Source organism: Mytilus trossulus, chromosome 12 (genome assembly GCF_036588685.1).
Source record: "Mytilus trossulus isolate FHL-02 chromosome 12, PNRI_Mtr1.1.1.hap1, whole genome shotgun sequence".
Classification (NCBI taxonomy): domain Eukaryota; kingdom Metazoa; phylum Mollusca; class Bivalvia; order Mytilida; family Mytilidae; genus Mytilus; species Mytilus trossulus.
In genome coordinates, this window is record NC_086384.1 from 23,903,234 (window position 1) to 23,920,873 (window position 17,640).

The window sequence follows — 17,640 nt, forward strand, 5'->3', positions numbered from 1 at the left end:
TTGATGGTCCTGATATGACAAATAATACAAAATTACATTATTTTTTTTTTTTAGATATTTGATACCTTAGGGAGCTACCATTTGATTTTAAGGGGGGGGGGGGGGCTAGGATGAAATTTGAAAAAAAGGCAGGACAGGGTTTTGAGTTAAAAAAAATCCTGAGTAACTTGGCAAAAATAAAAGGCAGGGTGACAATTGTTGTGAAATGAAAAGACAGGACCGAATAGACTGAAAAATAAAAAGGCAGGACAGAGATTACAACTAAAAAAAAGCAGGACACAATTTTTCATCCTAGCCCTCCTCTAACAATCAAATGGTAGCTCCCTTACATAATCACAATAAAGACGGACGCACTCAATCACGAACTTCTTGACAGTTTTTAAGGCTTGAGCAATAATATCTCTCTAAAATTATCCTGTTGAACGTTTACAAGTATACCCTTACTTTCTTATCAAAATTTATTTTGTTTTTCAGCACATACTGAGAGTTAGATAAAACTACATGTACCTGTATAAATATTTGAATTATTTACGAGATAAAGTGAAATATTTAGATCGTCCAATACTTTTGATGTTACGAGTGAATCAATAAGTTAAGGACAGTAAATGACTTGTTTTGTCATTTGAGGAATACGTAACATTGATTCTCGAAGGACACCATTTCTTTTTTTCTTTTCATTTTTTGTTGTGTCATTCAGTAAGTATCATAGTATATCTTTATAGTATTCATACATGTAGATAATAATCAGAGGGTTTCAATAATGTAGGTTATCATTTCTATAATTATATGACATGTAATTTAAAACAATAGTCTACATGAGATTTTACAGATTTATAAGCTGTTTACATGGCAGTCTTCGGAAGGTGCTAGCGATAGACTTGGTGCTGCTGCTTGATTTGTATACAATTATCTTTGCATGTAAAATTACTCTTTTTATACATTTGTATGTATAGGTGAAATGACTCAGCATGTTTTTGTTTCGAACTCGAAGGCGCAGAAGTTTAAAATGTTCTCTCAATGTAGATGTCTAAAATAGCCAAGCACTGATGTTCGAATGTGCCAATTCTGAAACGAAACATTGCAGGAGATCAAAGATCACGTGAAAATATTATGGTATAAACAAAGCGATAGTTACAAAGATAAGGGATCAATATATTAATATTATTAATTCGTATATTTTAACAAATTTGATTCGTTTAGGGATAGTTAGATGTTAAACTATATTTTCGAAGGTAGAGAAAAACAGCGGATAGCAAAAAGCATATTGCACAGAGCATATTGCACGGTCATTTTTAGAATATCTAAAACCCGATTTACTTTGTGATGTCATGTAATGAATTTCAGGATATCGTTAAACGTTTTGAAACAAATGATATCTGTGATCGATTATTTGACGGAAAAAAATCTTAAAATACATACGATGTCAAACAAACAAAAAAAGTAAATTAAATAACAACAAATATGTTGTAATTGTCAAGGAGACAATATGATATAAAATTCAAACAAAATCAAATGACGATTTTGATATAAATATGCATAATGGTCTGAAATTAATAATATAACAAATATAGCCTTTGTATGAGGTCAATACAGATATATCGACCCAAAGAAGTATATCGACCTCGGACTTCGTCCTCAGTCAATATACTTCTTTCAGGTCAATATATCCTTGTATCGACCTCATACAAAGGCTATATTTGTATAAGGCTTTAAGTAAAAACACCAGAAACATAGACTGGCCTAGTTTCGTCCACTGTTAGATATGAATAAATGAAAAATAAAAGCTCGTCCTTGACGTACATTAAAATACCGTAATACAGTATCTAGACCACCTATAAAATAAATAAGTTGTTAGATAATTGTCCTTTCTTTTCTTTATGTAGAACGGGAATCATTTAGGGTCAAGGTACGTCAATTAATCAACCTTTGTTTTATTGGTATACAATCTGGTATGGATCATAATGGAATAGGATATTGACCAAGACATTCAAAACCGAAAGTATACACGCACACTATATACATAATTTTACAAATAAGGAGATTGACGTGTATGCAACAAAAACATCAATACGAAAAAAATGACCGTGACACAGAAAGTTAAAAGCCTTGTGCGGTTTCTGCTATTTCGTCGCGTTGTTGGCTGTCTTTGACACATTCACCGATTCCATTCTCTATTCTTTACTAAAATATGTATTGCAACCCGGCTTAGACGAAAATAGAAAACAAGATATTTTAAAACAAAAGAACAAATGCGATCATTTATAATTTCCTCAGTAAGTAATATTTACCCTTTAGAAGGGTACTTTTTATTTTAATACACTCTCATGATTTAACACACATAATATGCATGAAAAAAAAAGTTAGTCATTTATTTTTCTACACAAGTCCAAGTTTTATGGTGCTTGTTACTAGTTTCTTCAACTGTTATTGAACAAGGACTTTCAATGAACGGTACTTAGTCCATCAGCTAGTTCTCAAAAGCGCTCTAGTTAAGGAGTTTGTGTTACACCCCAGGGTAACGCGATTTTTTTTGATAGAATTCAACTTCATTATCTTATTGATAAAATACAAGGTGTTAGACTAAAAAAAAAGTGTCCAAAAGAGGATTAAAAACGTCCCTTCCAATGGTCCCCTCATTTAGCAATCACGACTAAGTAATTTTTAATTATTTTTTTTAATATCAAGCAATTAAAAAAAAAAGTATAGGTTTAAACAACTAAAACAGATACCAAACGTATCATATTAAATGTAACTCGGAAGATTTTTTGTTTGAAAAAAATGTTTTTTACATTACAAACAATCCGATTTTTTGGGTTCAAATTAAGGCATATTTTCTCCTTTCAAAAAGAAATTCGTTATACAATTACCCGTTTTAGTTAAATAAACTTGAGAATTAATCATTATGCAATGTTTAAATCATTTGCAGTATTTATATATCGTCTAAAATATGAATTATTTAATGAAATATATGTACTTGCAAATACTCGTAAAATACCGGAAATCATTAAGTTACCGTCTTTGATTCAGTATACAACATGAACAATGTATTCACACATAAGCATTATCAATTTGCAACTTAAAATTAACATTTAATTGTCGATTTATGATGTTTTTGTGAGACAAATTATTTTAAAAAGTGAATGTGTAACAAAATAATGATGAACAAATTACAAATAAAGGGGATCTTTTTGCGTTCAGAAAAGGTGCACTCTATCGAACTCAATAAAGGTGTGCTTGATAACATTTTGTGTTGTAGCTATGAAGTGATTGACTTAAGATTGTTAAGTCATTCAATCGACAAACATCGCTTTGAACGAACGTCAAATAGTCAGTTGTGGGGTTTGGCAATACTTTTTACTTTCTTAGGTTTCTTAGAGATACAAACAAAAATGGCTTTGTTGGTTTCAGTTTAAATAAAGATTCTGATAAACGTTGGTTGCTAAATGCACATGAAAGAGCTTAAATATCATTAAAATGTCGAGACTTGGTAGGAATTGTTAACCCTGAAACATCCGCCCAAAAAAAACTCAGAAAAACTCGAATGAAGCGAGTTAGTTTCTGATGTTTTGAAATTGTTTCAGACACTGCAAAGCTAGCCAATTCCATTATAACATCTGAGCACTTATATGGCTTGTTCTCGGGTTCTTTTGCATCTTCGGAATTAATGAGTGACCTTCTTAACGCGTATGAAAAGGGAAAATTTGCTTCAGAAATTTTCATTACGGAACGCCTTATTCAAAAGTCAACCGATATCTTCAAAAAAGAAAAGCATTGCTTACATTTTAAAAAAAGGAAATAAAAGGCAAGCAGTTAATGGCTGATAAGAACAACAAAACATTGAGAGCAGATGAAAAAAAAAAGACGCCTGCTTGTCATAGCCCAGACAAGATAGTTATGCGATAGGTTCTCCAGTTTAAATTAGGTCCTTTTCCAATGTCTCTTGCAAACTTTGATGGTACACATGTAATGAAAATTTAAACCTGTCCTGAGTGGTCTTTTAGAAAAGGCTCATTCCTAAGGAAATCATGTGGATATTTGATGACATGGCAGTTATTCAAACCATTACTAGGATACCAAGCACTTTTTTCGATTTGGCAAAAATTGTTATTTTAAAAACCATCCTTTTAGTTTCGAAAAGTGGTCACGCATTGATTTTCCACTGAATAGTATCGCACAATATTCATAACGAAATTAGAACGGCAGGTCCTTGGGAGGGCAAATCATTACGATAAGTTTTAAACCATCACAATCGTGTTCTTGGGAATGGAAGAAATGTTTGTTAGTTGGGGGAAACAAAGTTGCTTTTGTTGAATTCTTTTGTTTTGAAAAGAGTAACTTATCCTATAAATTTACACTTGAATGTATGGAATTATTTGATTAACATGGAAGTATGTGCCACAAAATATATGTTGAAAATGAAATAGCGTAGAATCGTTTTAGTTTATAATCAAACAGGAAGAACCCGATAAAAAATGTTTCTTAATAAAATGCAAAAACATGCAGCTGACAAAGATAACGACTCCATTGTTAAAAAACCTTCTGACACTGTTGTGGAAGTATTGGCTTACTATTGTTACTAACATTGTAAGTCTGACAAATACATCCCCCAAATGCAGATTATTAAATGTGCAATCAATGTGTGCAAATTTGGTGAGAATGTTTGTCGAAAACTACCAGGATTTCGCGCCAATGCAGGTTGTGATTCAGTAAGTGTTTTGTCTGGTAAAGAAAGAAAGCAAAGCATTCGGCTTTTTGACACGTTATGTGGTGAAACCTTGGAAGAGGTTGGCGAGGAGTTGTCAAAGCACTCGAGAGGTTTTCGTGTTCTATATATGGCTACGAAATTAAAAATATCGCTAAATAAAGATCAGAACGTTTTGAAATGCAAAAGATGCAATGTTAAAGCACATTAAACAAGCCAATTTCAGACGAAGATTTGGAAATCTGCTCTTAAACACAACACTGGTCTGTTGCCAAACAACTATGGTTGGATTGTTTAGTGCGCTTTGATCAGTATCAATTTTCTAGACCAACCACCAGCGTTAGATGCTTTGGTAATTCTGATGTGCTGTTCATGTAAAGCTGGTTGTGCCAAAAAATATGTTCATGTGTTCAACAAGGTTTATCCTGAACAGATAGCTGTATGTTAATGCTCGAAAGCTTGTAGATATAAGCATTATCAAATCGTTGATATTGCTAACGATGACGACACAGATGATGGAAAAAATGATAATGATAATTCGGTAGATGCCGGTGACCAAACTGATGATGACTTTATGGATTGACCTTCTGTTTGACCTTAAAATGTGGTGATGCGGTTGTTAAATTTTAAAAAAAAATAGAAATTAGAAACCCTGACAGTTGTGTGTTTGAATATGTGAGGTATTCCATGAATGCGATGTATAAATTTGTGACAAAATCGTGCATTTCTTATGTTTGTGTTTGTCGTTGATTCTTTGTTTTTTTTCTTACCTTTTACATTTTTTTCAACAGCCTTTTATATACTTCATGCTGTATGTTTCAATGTGAAAAAATATACATTTCTATCAAGAAAATTAGTACGTATGCTTCTTTTCATTCAAAATCATGACTTTTGGAAATTGACCCTCCCCCTTTTTTCTTGGTCCTCTACGATATAAAAATTAGCCTGCGTTTTAATATGATATAATGTGTTCCATTTAATAAAAAGTATAGTACTGAATAATTAGTTATTTTTACATTTTTCTGTAATTATGTGCAAAACAAAATTTTTGATATACCCGGAAATAAGCCCCCTTTTAACCCATTTTAACCCCTTTTGGACACTTTTTCAAAAGTCTAACACCTCTTAAAATATTCTTCAGATATTACTCTTTAAATTTATACAAAAAAATTGCGGTACCCTGGGGTGTAACACAGAACTGAATTTTTGCCCTACCAGCTGATGGACTAACTGAGAATGATCCCATGAATCGCGTTATAACATATGTCAAAGGTTGTAAGCCGAGATTAATATATAAGAACAAGAAGATCCACAGACCAAATGACATAGATGTTAGCAACCAACTATATTAGCATGTGTCACAGTGTTGCCTTCAATAACGAACATTCACAAACCAATACCGCAATGTAAGCCTTACAAAATGCTTCGAAAAGATAAATGTAAAACCATCTAAACGAGAAAACTAACGGTCTAATGATGAACAAAACAACAAACCAAAAATTTATATGATATACAGCAACTAACGACAACTACCGATTTACAGACTCTTGACTTGGGTATATACAGAATGTGGCGGGTTAATATAAAAAAGAAGACGTGGTATGATTGCCAATGAGACAACTATCAACAAGAGACCAAAATGACACAGACATTAACAACTATAGGTCACCGTACGGCCCGCTTCAACAATGAACAAAGCCCATACCGCATAATTAGCTATAAAAGACCCCGATATGACAATGTAAAACAATTCAAACGAGAAAACTAACGGCCTTATTTTTTTCATAAAAAAAATGAACGAAAAACAAATATATAACACATAAACAAACGAAAACCCCTGAATTACAGGCTCCTGGCTTGGGACAGGCACATACATAAATAATGTTGCGGGGTTAATATAAAAAAGAAGATGTGGTATGATTGCCAATGAGACAACTATCCATAAAAGACCAAAAGGACACAAACATTAACAATTATAGGTCACCGTACGGCCTTCAACAATGAGCAAAGCCCATACCGCATATATTCAGCTATAAAAGGCCCCGATAAGACAATGTTAAACAATTCAAACGAGAAAACTAACGGCCTTATAAACACGTTAGCGGGATCCCAACCATCCCCATAACCTGGGACAGTGGTATAACAGTACAACATAAGAACGAACTATAAAAATCAGTTGAAAAAGGCTTAACTCATCAGATAGACAAAAAATACAAGTGGAGGTGGCCGGGTACTTATACATCCCGACACAGATAGACACAATGAACAGATCTGAGAGTACTCGCAGTTATCTGACAGCTAGTTCAAAGCCATTAACAACTAATAAAAAAAATCATGCCTCTAAGACTAAGCAATCAATCCGTACACATCCAACATCCAATGGATTTAGTGTGAAGACGTCATAAACAGCCAGAGAAAAACATGACCTTGTGCAATGCCAACTTACAGGTATCGACAGATTGTAGATCCATGAATATGTATATGTATATAACATACTAGTAATATTTAGTTAGCTTTTAATCTACTGATAACAAAATCAATATTTATACCAATAAAAACAATATTCAATGATCTTGTAAAATAGGTGTATTATGTACTCTATTATTCTTAATTATTTTCACAGTGTGATTTACCCTTTTCTACCACATTCATACATTTATTTAAATAAGAATCAAGAGATTTTTAGTCAGATTTTTCCCGTTTACACCACTTTTTACAAAACGAGGAAAGAGCATCTTTAGTGACTTGAACACACTCTTTCTAATCTATTTTAGATCATGGAGGACGATATTTTGTTCCTTTTTTCATTTGTTTTAACCTCTCTGTCCTGGACGATATTGAGGTCCCCTGTAATAACAGGGCCATAGGGAACATAACTTATCTTCGACGATTCACAGTTACACATATTTGTTATATAACATGTTTGTTGATGTCAATATGTTCAACTGTCCATATAGTTATCGGTCGTGCGTTTTTGTATTTACAAAATTTAAGTTTGAGTTCATCGATTTATTTATTTTGTCAATTTTTATTGATATTTTTTTTTTTTATTATTTTCATCGTTAACACATTCTGGGAACAGTATATATAACATATATAGGTTCCTGCCATCATTGATGATATTATGTGTCATTTTTTTGTAATTAGATAAAGAGTGAGCCGCTACGACGTCCATGCATTCAGTTTTTCACCACCAGAAGGAGGGTGTTAATCTTATCCTAACATTGTGGGCCAAGTGGAACGTCGGTCAGAGTGATATCAAATTGGGCAATTACAACCATGGATGATATACACACAGGTAATAGCAATTGGTACTGCGAGAAAGATCACAGTAGATATTATAACCATGAGCATAACCCATACCATAAAGTATAAAAAAGAAGATAAGTAATCTATTTAAGGCCCGACATGAAATAGTAATCTATTTAAGGCCCCGATATGACAAATACATACAACAATTCAAACGAGAAAAACAAATTGCATAATCTATGTTCTAAACAAAACAAAAAAGGAAACTAGTATGACAATAGTTTCAACAAATCCATAAAAAAACGCGGTGGAGAAAACAGTCAATCATATCATATTACTATCGACACCGATCTGTGTCCACACTTGTATATCATAAATGTAGTGATCTTCGTGTTCTTTTTAAGATATATTCATGTTGGTACATTAGGGTCTTTATCATTAAAGTGGTTACGAATTTCGAATAGCAGTGCTTCGATCATTAAAAGCATCTGGACATCGAAATATATTTTATTTCATAGTCAGTAAACTTGACGTGAGATACTCGTACACGCAAATAACATTCAAAAAGTACATTTTAGACAGATGCAGGCTTCTCTCACTCGAACCAAGCATGCCGCTAAAAAGGCATCGAATACATTTACTCCATTTCTGATGTTAAGACTGGGGTCAAACAGGAGTCAGCTGAAGGGCTAAGCAACTCTTCAGCTATATTGATAATGGATTTGATCTATTCTTTATTATGTTTATAAAGTTACGCTTTGACGCTCAAAAGTTCACCTGTATACGGTGTGATTATTAACGAAAAAAGGTAAAAGTTCGACTTGACATGTAATGAACGTTTATAAGTAACTTGAATCAAGTCGATCAACGGTTAATGGGATATTTTCGATGAGGAGAGGTCGAAATGGGCAGTAAGTCTTTTGTAATATTATTTCGTGTTAATATTTTTATGACAAAGCTTGTTAGCTTCCTCTTATGTGTTAAGATTTATGTTAAACTGTCACATTTGTACTTTTGTCTTCCGCTATTTAAACTGTACAACATTAATAATTGAAATACGCTAGCAGCTTTACACTTGCTGTCTGTAACAGTTATTTTATGTGACCTTGCATATGTCTGTAATTTGTGCGCATGGGTGAGTTTAGCTAATGTTTTAATCTGCGGATGTTGTAATAATTAGTATTTTGGTCACGGAAACTAATAAAAATAAATGCAAGAAATTAAAGTATCTTCTTTTAAAAGTAGTTTATTGTGGTCAAGGTTGAATGTTGTATGCAAGCAATGGTTTGGAACATTTACTACACCATGTACACTTTATTCGTTCCATTATTTAAAGAAATTTAAATTTGTGAAAGATTCTATTTCATTCATGTTTTATTTTACTTATTACAAATTTCAAATTCATTTTGACTTGAATAAAGATATAACAGAAATTAGCGCACGTTTGAAATACAACAAAATAAATGAGCTTTAAGGATGTATTCTTCTGACATTTCAGTCTCGTTCAGTCTCGTTGAAATCTCGTTCTGGAATTATGTCTAAAACATGTGGTACAAGTGGAAAATATGAATGAATTTAAAAAATGTTATAATCAAACTCAACTATGTGAAAAAATTGGGTATTTCCAACGAGTAGTTTTTGAGTAATCAATTTTTCAAATTTTATTACCAATCAAGTCAGTATTTTTAGCCAAAATTTCGAGAAAATGGGTGAGGGATACAAAAAATTATTTTACCAGAAACATGTACATCCCACATCCCTTTTTTCTTTTCAAATTTCTTAGATATGTATGTTTTCAAACATTTATAACAAAGAAGTTGAAAAAATATGCAATTTGTACTTAAAACGGAGAAAAATCTCAAATTTACAAAATTGACAACATGGTAAATTTGGCATAAAAAAGCATCAAAATATGATAAAACTTTCTTATATTAACACCTACCTATAGTGTTTGTAATTCAAATTTATTCAGATTGGTCCCCCTTATCTTTATTGAAAGTATGACAAAATCTTTAATTGTGGAAATGTGATTTTTTTTCATGATTATAGCCCAAAAATAGGTAAAAACTGATGAAAAATGAGAAAATCATCAAAATTGGGTACTTTCAAAGGGCCGTAGCAAAGAAAGAAGTGCACCACCATATGATTTTTTCTTCACGAATTATTTTTTTACAGTCATATGAACCCAAAAAAACAGGGTTAGAAAAAAAGTTTAATTCTAGAAATTTTTGGCTCCTCAGAGGTGTACATCCTTAAACCAAGGATTTGTTTAGTAATTACAATTTGATTCTTCCCATCAAATCGTTGATTTTGCATACTTTATGATATATATCTCTTGTCCTGTCTATGTTAAGAAGATGACTGAGGGGTAAATATGCATGTAAAGTTAATTGATAGGAGCATTCAGACAGTCTGCTATTCCTACATACAACACCGCATATTGCGTTTGAATTAACGATATGTGCTATAAATATGTAAATTCAGTCAGGTAGGTAAAGTCAATAGGTAATGGGCGAATAGTTTTGTGATAATTATCCGACAAATATGTTTATTGTGGTTTGATAAAAAATATGTTAATTTTCGTTAGTTTTTGTAAAACTTCATGATCTTGACTAACGGTAACCTACATGTAAAAATCAACATTTTATTTCTTAATCGTTTCCTTATAACTTTTTTTTTAACCACAATTTGAAAGTTTCAGTCTGCCAATTGTCAAATTGCCACATTAATGTTTCTGAAAGAAAATTACTATGAAATTTCCAAAAAAAACTCAGTACACTAAAAATACTCATTAATAGGAAACACTCTTAAAGAATAGTCGGAATATCGACATATTTCGTCCGTATAGCAATCTAATTAAAATGTTGATCTCTGATTACGTTATACTACCAACATTTTAATTAGACTTGATTGTCCGTATAGTATCATCATTGTCTATAGTTCATAAGACTATTTTACTAGTACAGCAGTTCCTGTGGCGGATCCATGGGGGGGGGAGTTGTTCGGGGGGTTGAAAACCCCTTTTTTGGTCGATAAATGCATTTGAATAGGGGCATATACTTGGAACCCCCCTTTTCAAAATGGCTGGATCCGCCCATGAGTTCATGTATATTCCAGTTAGTTCTTTTAGTATGTCACTTTTATTTGCAACCCAGTATATTTACCGAAAAACTAAAGTGTTATTTTGACTGGCTGTACCTATATCAATACAAACGAGCCTTTTTCATGAAGATAAAGGAGTAGGCAGTATATATGATTAAAGGTGCCTGTATGCATTTCAGTCAATGCTTGACATATATAAAGGAATTATTTATACAAAATTTGTGAATATAAATCATGCATTTTCGCCGGACTGTAACAGCAACCTCAAATAAGCAGAATGTTATATATTGCTTCAATGAATACCTTCTTTATGATAGTTCTCCTGGATGATATTTTACGATATATCTAACTCTTTATTTATTTGTGTTTCTTCTATATTCAGTAACGGATCAAGAAATTTTCATAAGTGGGGACCCACTGACTGACCTAAGAGGGGGCCGCTCCTGTCACGCTTCAGTGATTCCCTATATAAGCAACCAATTTTTTTTTCCAAAAAGGGGGGCCCGGGCCCCCTGGACCCCCCTAAATCCGCCTCTGATATTGCCTAGGCTCATAACGCAATAACGAATTTTGATTTTAATAATCTGAGTTCTTTTGTGTAAACTTCTATAATAAGTTATCCCTTAAACAATCAAGTCTTTATATATGATCAAATATAGTAATAGTCTGAGTGAGTCTTATAACTTTTTGGAATTGTATTTTATCAGAGACATTATTAGTATTATATGTCTCTGTTTTGTGTTGGCCTCAGTCTTATTTTGTATCAAATATATATATATAAAAAACTTATATAATCAGCTTGTGTCTTTTATTATGACATAAAACTCTGACATACACATGAAACAATTCACTTTTTTTTTGGTAATTTCTTTAAATTGTTTCGATTAAATATTTACACCACCACGTGAGTTACACGAACTTCAGAATCATATTTATAGTTTCCTTCCCCAGCCCTAAATGATCTCTTCATTGCATCAATGAGGATGATTACGATGATGAGCGTGTTGAAGCAACGTTACAAGATACTGTGTCACCTTAAAAAGAATTCACCAAAACTTCTATACTACTGTGACGAAAATACATTGTATATACACTATATAGTTTTTGGGAAAAGGCCCACCAAGCCTGAAGAGGATTTGGGGGAAGACAATATGATTTGGTGGAAGCACAGGTACTTGTTTCTATCCATTGAAAGAACCACTATCAACGTATATTTACGTTGATAGTTGTTCTTCCAATGGATAGAAACAAGTGCCTGTGGGTGGAAGTGGCGGATCCAGAACTTTTCTTAAAGGGGGGGGGCAGCTGACTTACATATTAAAGGGGGATCCAGCTCCAGTCATCCTTCAGCAAGGCCGTAACTAGGCATCTTATTTTAGTGAGGCAAAATAATTGAGCCGAGCGAAGCGAGGCGAAATTTTTTTTGGGGGGTATGAAATGAATGGTGTAAAATCCTGCATTCTAGGCATTTTTAGAGAGTTTGATAATGCTTTGAATTTGGACACTTTTTATATAATTTTTTTCATATTTTCAGACTTTTACTAACACCCAATTTTAACAACTTTATTTGAATTTATATGTTAGATAATCATCCAAATATCACTGATTTGAGTCTGCTGCCAGAACATAGAACAAACATCGATTCAGTAGAGTTTGTCAAACATTTCTATTGCCGGTTCAGTCAAATCGTTTCAGAATCATAATTTGGTCTGCTGATATCCTTATCGCGATGAACATGGAGCATGGCAAGACAGCATAATATCTCGCCACTCATGCATGCTCTTTTCCAAAGTTTCAGTCGTTTCAGAGCAGTCTATGTTTCTTAAGTTAGCACAATAATCATCAACACAATGATCAATGTCTTCTTCCAATTCCTTCTCCATCAGCAATTCGGTAGCAGCATCGGTAGTAACAGTTTTGTTTGCAAAAGGGAATTAAGCTTTACTATAAGAGCCATGAGTCGCAGTTACAAAATATTAAACTCGCTTTTATGCTGACAAAGAGTAGACAAACTAGGGATAGAATGAAATAAGATACAGGTATATGATTCTATCTATAGAGTAAGTATGTCTGATATGGGTACAGGGGAAATTGGAATGGAGTTTTTGACGTTTACATGTAGGTCCGTAATTTCCAATTATTTCTGGAAATAGTTGGTGGTATTTTAGTTCCAGAATCTATAAATTTAGGGGTTAGGGGTTGGGGTGTCCGATTCCGAAACCCAGAATATAAAGAAACGAAATTCCGTAGTCCCGAATAAGTAAAGACAAAATCCTGTGTTAAAGGTTCTACAATAATATCAAATTGGAATATTGGATATTCTTTCAATTTTTAAGGTTAAAGAAACATGGATAAAAGTTAATCCATGCATGTTTCATATTATTTATAATTTATTTATCTGTAAAGAAAAAGATTAAAGTTCGTGAAATTAATACGCAGTCGGGGCTACCCCCTTGCGATGCCCAGTACTTGATTGGTCAAAAGTTGATGAAACGGAGAAATGAATACGCAGACAGGACTGCCCCCTTCCGAAGACCAGTACTTGATTTGTCAGTCTACTTATCGTTTTTGAATTATACTGATGAAGTTATATGCAATTCTCAGACTCTGTTCACAAAAAAAAATAGTTTACTAGAATTATTCCTTCTTTACCTTTAGTGTCGCTTTTCCTTTTTCTGCAAGAGCCTGTTTTTAACTAGACGTTACTAGGTTTATATAATCGAGAAAGATCACCCGTTGAGATGCTGAGTTATATCCAAAAGAATGATGACAAGTTATAAAAATCAAGGTTGAGACAGAACAACAAATGACTATTATATTTATATATATGTATAAAAAAAATTAATCAGTGTCGAAATTTTAGTGAGGCAATTGCCTCACTTGCCTCAAGGGTAGTTACGGCCTTGTTCAGTGATTCCATATATAATCAATAAAATTTTTTCCCACGAAAAAAAGGGGGGGGGGGGGGAGCTGGGGGCCTCCTATGTGTAACTAAAAATTGCAAGACTGGACTAGATGGTGTCAATGAAGTTCAGGTTTGACAATTTATAGTATTATATAAATGGATTCAAAAGGGCCATTAAATAATGCTGTTGGAATCAAGTGCTCTTGACTTGTACATGATGTGGGTCACATTGGGGTCTAAGTGAGACGCGGGATTGCCGATTTTTTGTTAGCGTGACACGTTTAAGTCAAATAATTGAGGCGTGAAAACGGGAAATGAGGTCTTGTGGGACCCAGGAAAGCACAAAAAAATGAGAATTGCTTATGCACATAGTGTAAGCAGGATATGGGAATCTGACAAAACAGTAAGCGGGATCTGGGATCAGAACCCCCCCATAATCATGATGATGGTAAGTAAGTGCAAATAATTTTGACGTCTTGAAAGGCTGTTATATTTTTTTAAATTTTGGCGCCTTTCATCCACAGGAAGGCGTCGAAGCAAAAATTAAAAATAGCCTTAATTCCAAGACGTCATAATTATTCGGACCAGACGGTAGGATATTTAATCATACATTACTTAATGTTTCAGAACCAGCTAAAATAAAGGCAGGAAGAGTTGGACCACCTCCATTAAAAGATGGCATCTTATATGTTAATGCATACCAAGAAGATCAAATGGTAACTTTCATTATGATTTAATATAGAATTCAAAGGCTGTACCTGACCATACCTATTCTTTGGTTGTTTTGGTCTCTTGTGGAGAGTGACATCTCATTTGCAATCAAACCACATCTTATTTTTATATATCTATAAATTCTATATTATATATGAGAGTTCCAGGATAGTTGTTGGTTGTTCAAATGTAGATAAACATGTTTTCTATGTATGAACAGCATACATTTTATGATTTACAGTCATTTTTAGCTCCCCCCCCCAAGGCCACCAATAGATCTTCAATATTTTTTTATCATTCATGTTAAAGTCTTAAACTAAAACAAAGAGGTAAAAAGTTCAATGGATTGAAATTCATTTTGAAACTATCTGATGAAGACTAAGACTTGACTGAGCTTATACAATGTGATAGTTCAAACCCAAACCAAGGACATATGTACTAAATGTAGACCATGATCTTCTACTGAACTTTACTATTTGAGAAGTTTTCTGATACATCATTAAGCATTTTAGATTTTAATATAGATTTTAAAATTTCTAATTTTTTTATTCACAAAGTGAATCATATTTTGCTGAATTTGCATAAATGTAGCTTCAAACCAATTCAAAAGAAAACATTTTAAGTCAAAGAAATTTATCAATTTATTCGGCCTGGTACATTGTTTGACAAGATATAAATGTACTTTCAATGGTAAATACCATACATTTTATAATATTGATTGGTGATAAGGTTGTCCCATGGCCTCAGTAAAGCATGAAAAAGACTCAAATGCCAGAGTAGTTTTGGATATGTTAGGTGGGTTCTAGCAAGTTTTTTGTTCCTGAGAAACCAACTTATATAACAGCATTTTGATATTTTCTGGCCATAAAAATCTGCTTGTTATGTTTCAGTTAATATACTAGGCCTTTGTTAGTCTTGTATGATTTTTTGCCCCATTTATATGTCCCGCTTTAGGTCATGTAGGTTAAAGTTTTGTTTAAAGTTTTTGGTCGAGGCAGGTTTTGATGAAGTTGAAGTCCAATCAACTTGAAACTTAGTAAACATGTTCCCTATGATATGATCTTGCTAGATTAAATGCCAAATTAGAGATTTTATCCCATTTTCACGGTCCAGTAAACATAGAAAATGATAGTGTGGATGGGGCATCCATGTACTTGGGACACATTCTTGTTAATTTTAGTTTCTTGTGCATTATTCAGAGTTTAGTATGACGTCCATTATCACTCAACTAGTATATATATTTGTTTAGGGGCCAGCTAAAGGATGCTGGGTGGGGTAGTTTCTCATTGCATTGAAGACCCATTGGTGGCCTTCGGCTGTTGTCTGCTTTATGGTCAGATTGTTGTCTCTTTGATACATTACCCATTTTCATTCTTAATTTAGGATTAAAATTTTGCATGCCAAACTCCTGTTATGTCTACAAAAGACTAATTTATAGTGTTGCATGAATAAAAAAAATATGTTATTATTACCAGAATAAAGTGCATTGTTAAAGAACACTGAAGACTCAAAATATTTAAAGGGTTTTTACCAAGATTTTCTATTCCTTGAACAGGGGTTTCTCAAAAAAATCTCTCATAGTGAGTCTCATTAGGGTCTAAGCTTGACTGAGCCTGAGGATTGGCCGAATTTTAAAGCATGACATGTGACATTGAAATTTATTTCGCGTAAAAATGAGAACAAAGTTGGTGGGACATTACAAGTGTTGTTGTTGCAACCATAAACAGTACTCGGGAATATGGCAAAATAAAAAGCAGGATTTGGGATCAGACATCCCCAATGAGACCCCCTAAAAATAGGTTTATGTTTTATGTCTGTATGAATATTTAGCTCTCAGATACTGAGATATTATAATTTAGTGCATGACTTAATCTGGTAAAGTACAACAGACTGCCACCAAAAATGGGTGACTCTGTCCTGTTTTCATAATTCAATGAATTTGATATAGAATTATAACAATGAGATGTACAGCAATCAAAATACACAATTAACAGAGACTTAGTCATGTTACTTGGTCACCTGCATAATACATTTATTTAAAACCTGATGTCAGGATTTATTAATGGATGTATCACAGTCTCCACCCATAAAATAAGCAAAAGTTTGCATCCAATTTCAATTCTGACAATTGCTGGTTTCATATAGTCAAGTTGAAATTTTAAGTTGAAATTTATAAAACTAATAGAATTGAATTGCTACTTTATGAAGACCTATCCTGTGGTCCTAAAGAGGAAACCATCAACCCAAATACTTACTATAGAAAGAGCATTTTATTTTCTGCTCTGTGTGTCTGTGTAATATTCCTTCCTTTTAATTTTTCCTCAGTCTGTTAATCCTGTTGACCTTCCCTTATCAGATTAAAGTTTTTGGTTAAGGTATTTAGACCAGGAAATTGAGGTCACATCAACTTTAATTTAGTACATACAGGCTCATAAGGATATGAACTTTTAAAATCATGTGCTAGATTACAGTTTTAATTGATTTCCTGGTAAGCTGATCAGGGAAATGGGATAGTGACAAATCAGCGCATTTGTGGTTAAAGTTATTGGACATTATAAGGAAGATATATAATAAACCATGAAGTTGCTGTCACTGATGGCATCAGCTTGAAACTTAGTACAAATGTGAACATGATAGCGGACTATATAGGTATGGACTTTGCTCATTGTTGTAGACCATATAGTGACCGATAGTTTTTATCTTCTGTGTCATTTGTTCTTTTGGGTAGAGTTGTCTCAGTGGCAATCTGATAATACCACATCTTCTTTTTTATATGTCAAGTATAAAATTAAATTAACATTATTAAATGCCTTTCTCACAAGTAGGTTATATTTTTGTGTAGTATTCTTCACTGACTTGTGTTAGTTGGCCCTTTAATTGTTGTTAGATATGTTAAACTAAGATGTTAAACTTATATTGAAAGATTCATTTTTGTTTTGGTTGATTAATTCTATCTAAAATATCACACTTA

The 17,640-nt window shown here is 33.1% G+C and overlaps 1 protein-coding gene across 3 annotated transcripts in view; it reads left to right on the top strand.

The window, feature by feature from the left end:
* Positions 1-476: 476 nt before the first annotated feature.
* The window catches only part of LOC134693409 (polyamine-transporting ATPase 13A3-like), an 82,416-nt gene continuing 65,252 nt past the window's right edge, over positions 477-17,640 (top strand). The window contains exons 1-3 of one of the 3 annotated variants that reach the window (XM_063554222.1): positions 477-696; positions 7,850-8,000; positions 14,586-14,674. In XM_063554222.1, coding sequence (XP_063410292.1) covers positions 7,982-8,000; positions 14,586-14,674 — 108 coding nt within the window. In that variant the 5' untranslated portion in view covers positions 477-696; positions 7,850-7,981. Of the gene's footprint in view, positions 697-7,849; positions 8,001-8,608; positions 8,863-12,006; positions 12,138-14,585; positions 14,675-17,640 lie in introns of those variants that run through there. The other 2 variants (XM_063554223.1, XM_063554224.1) reach the window with 2 other exon arrangements.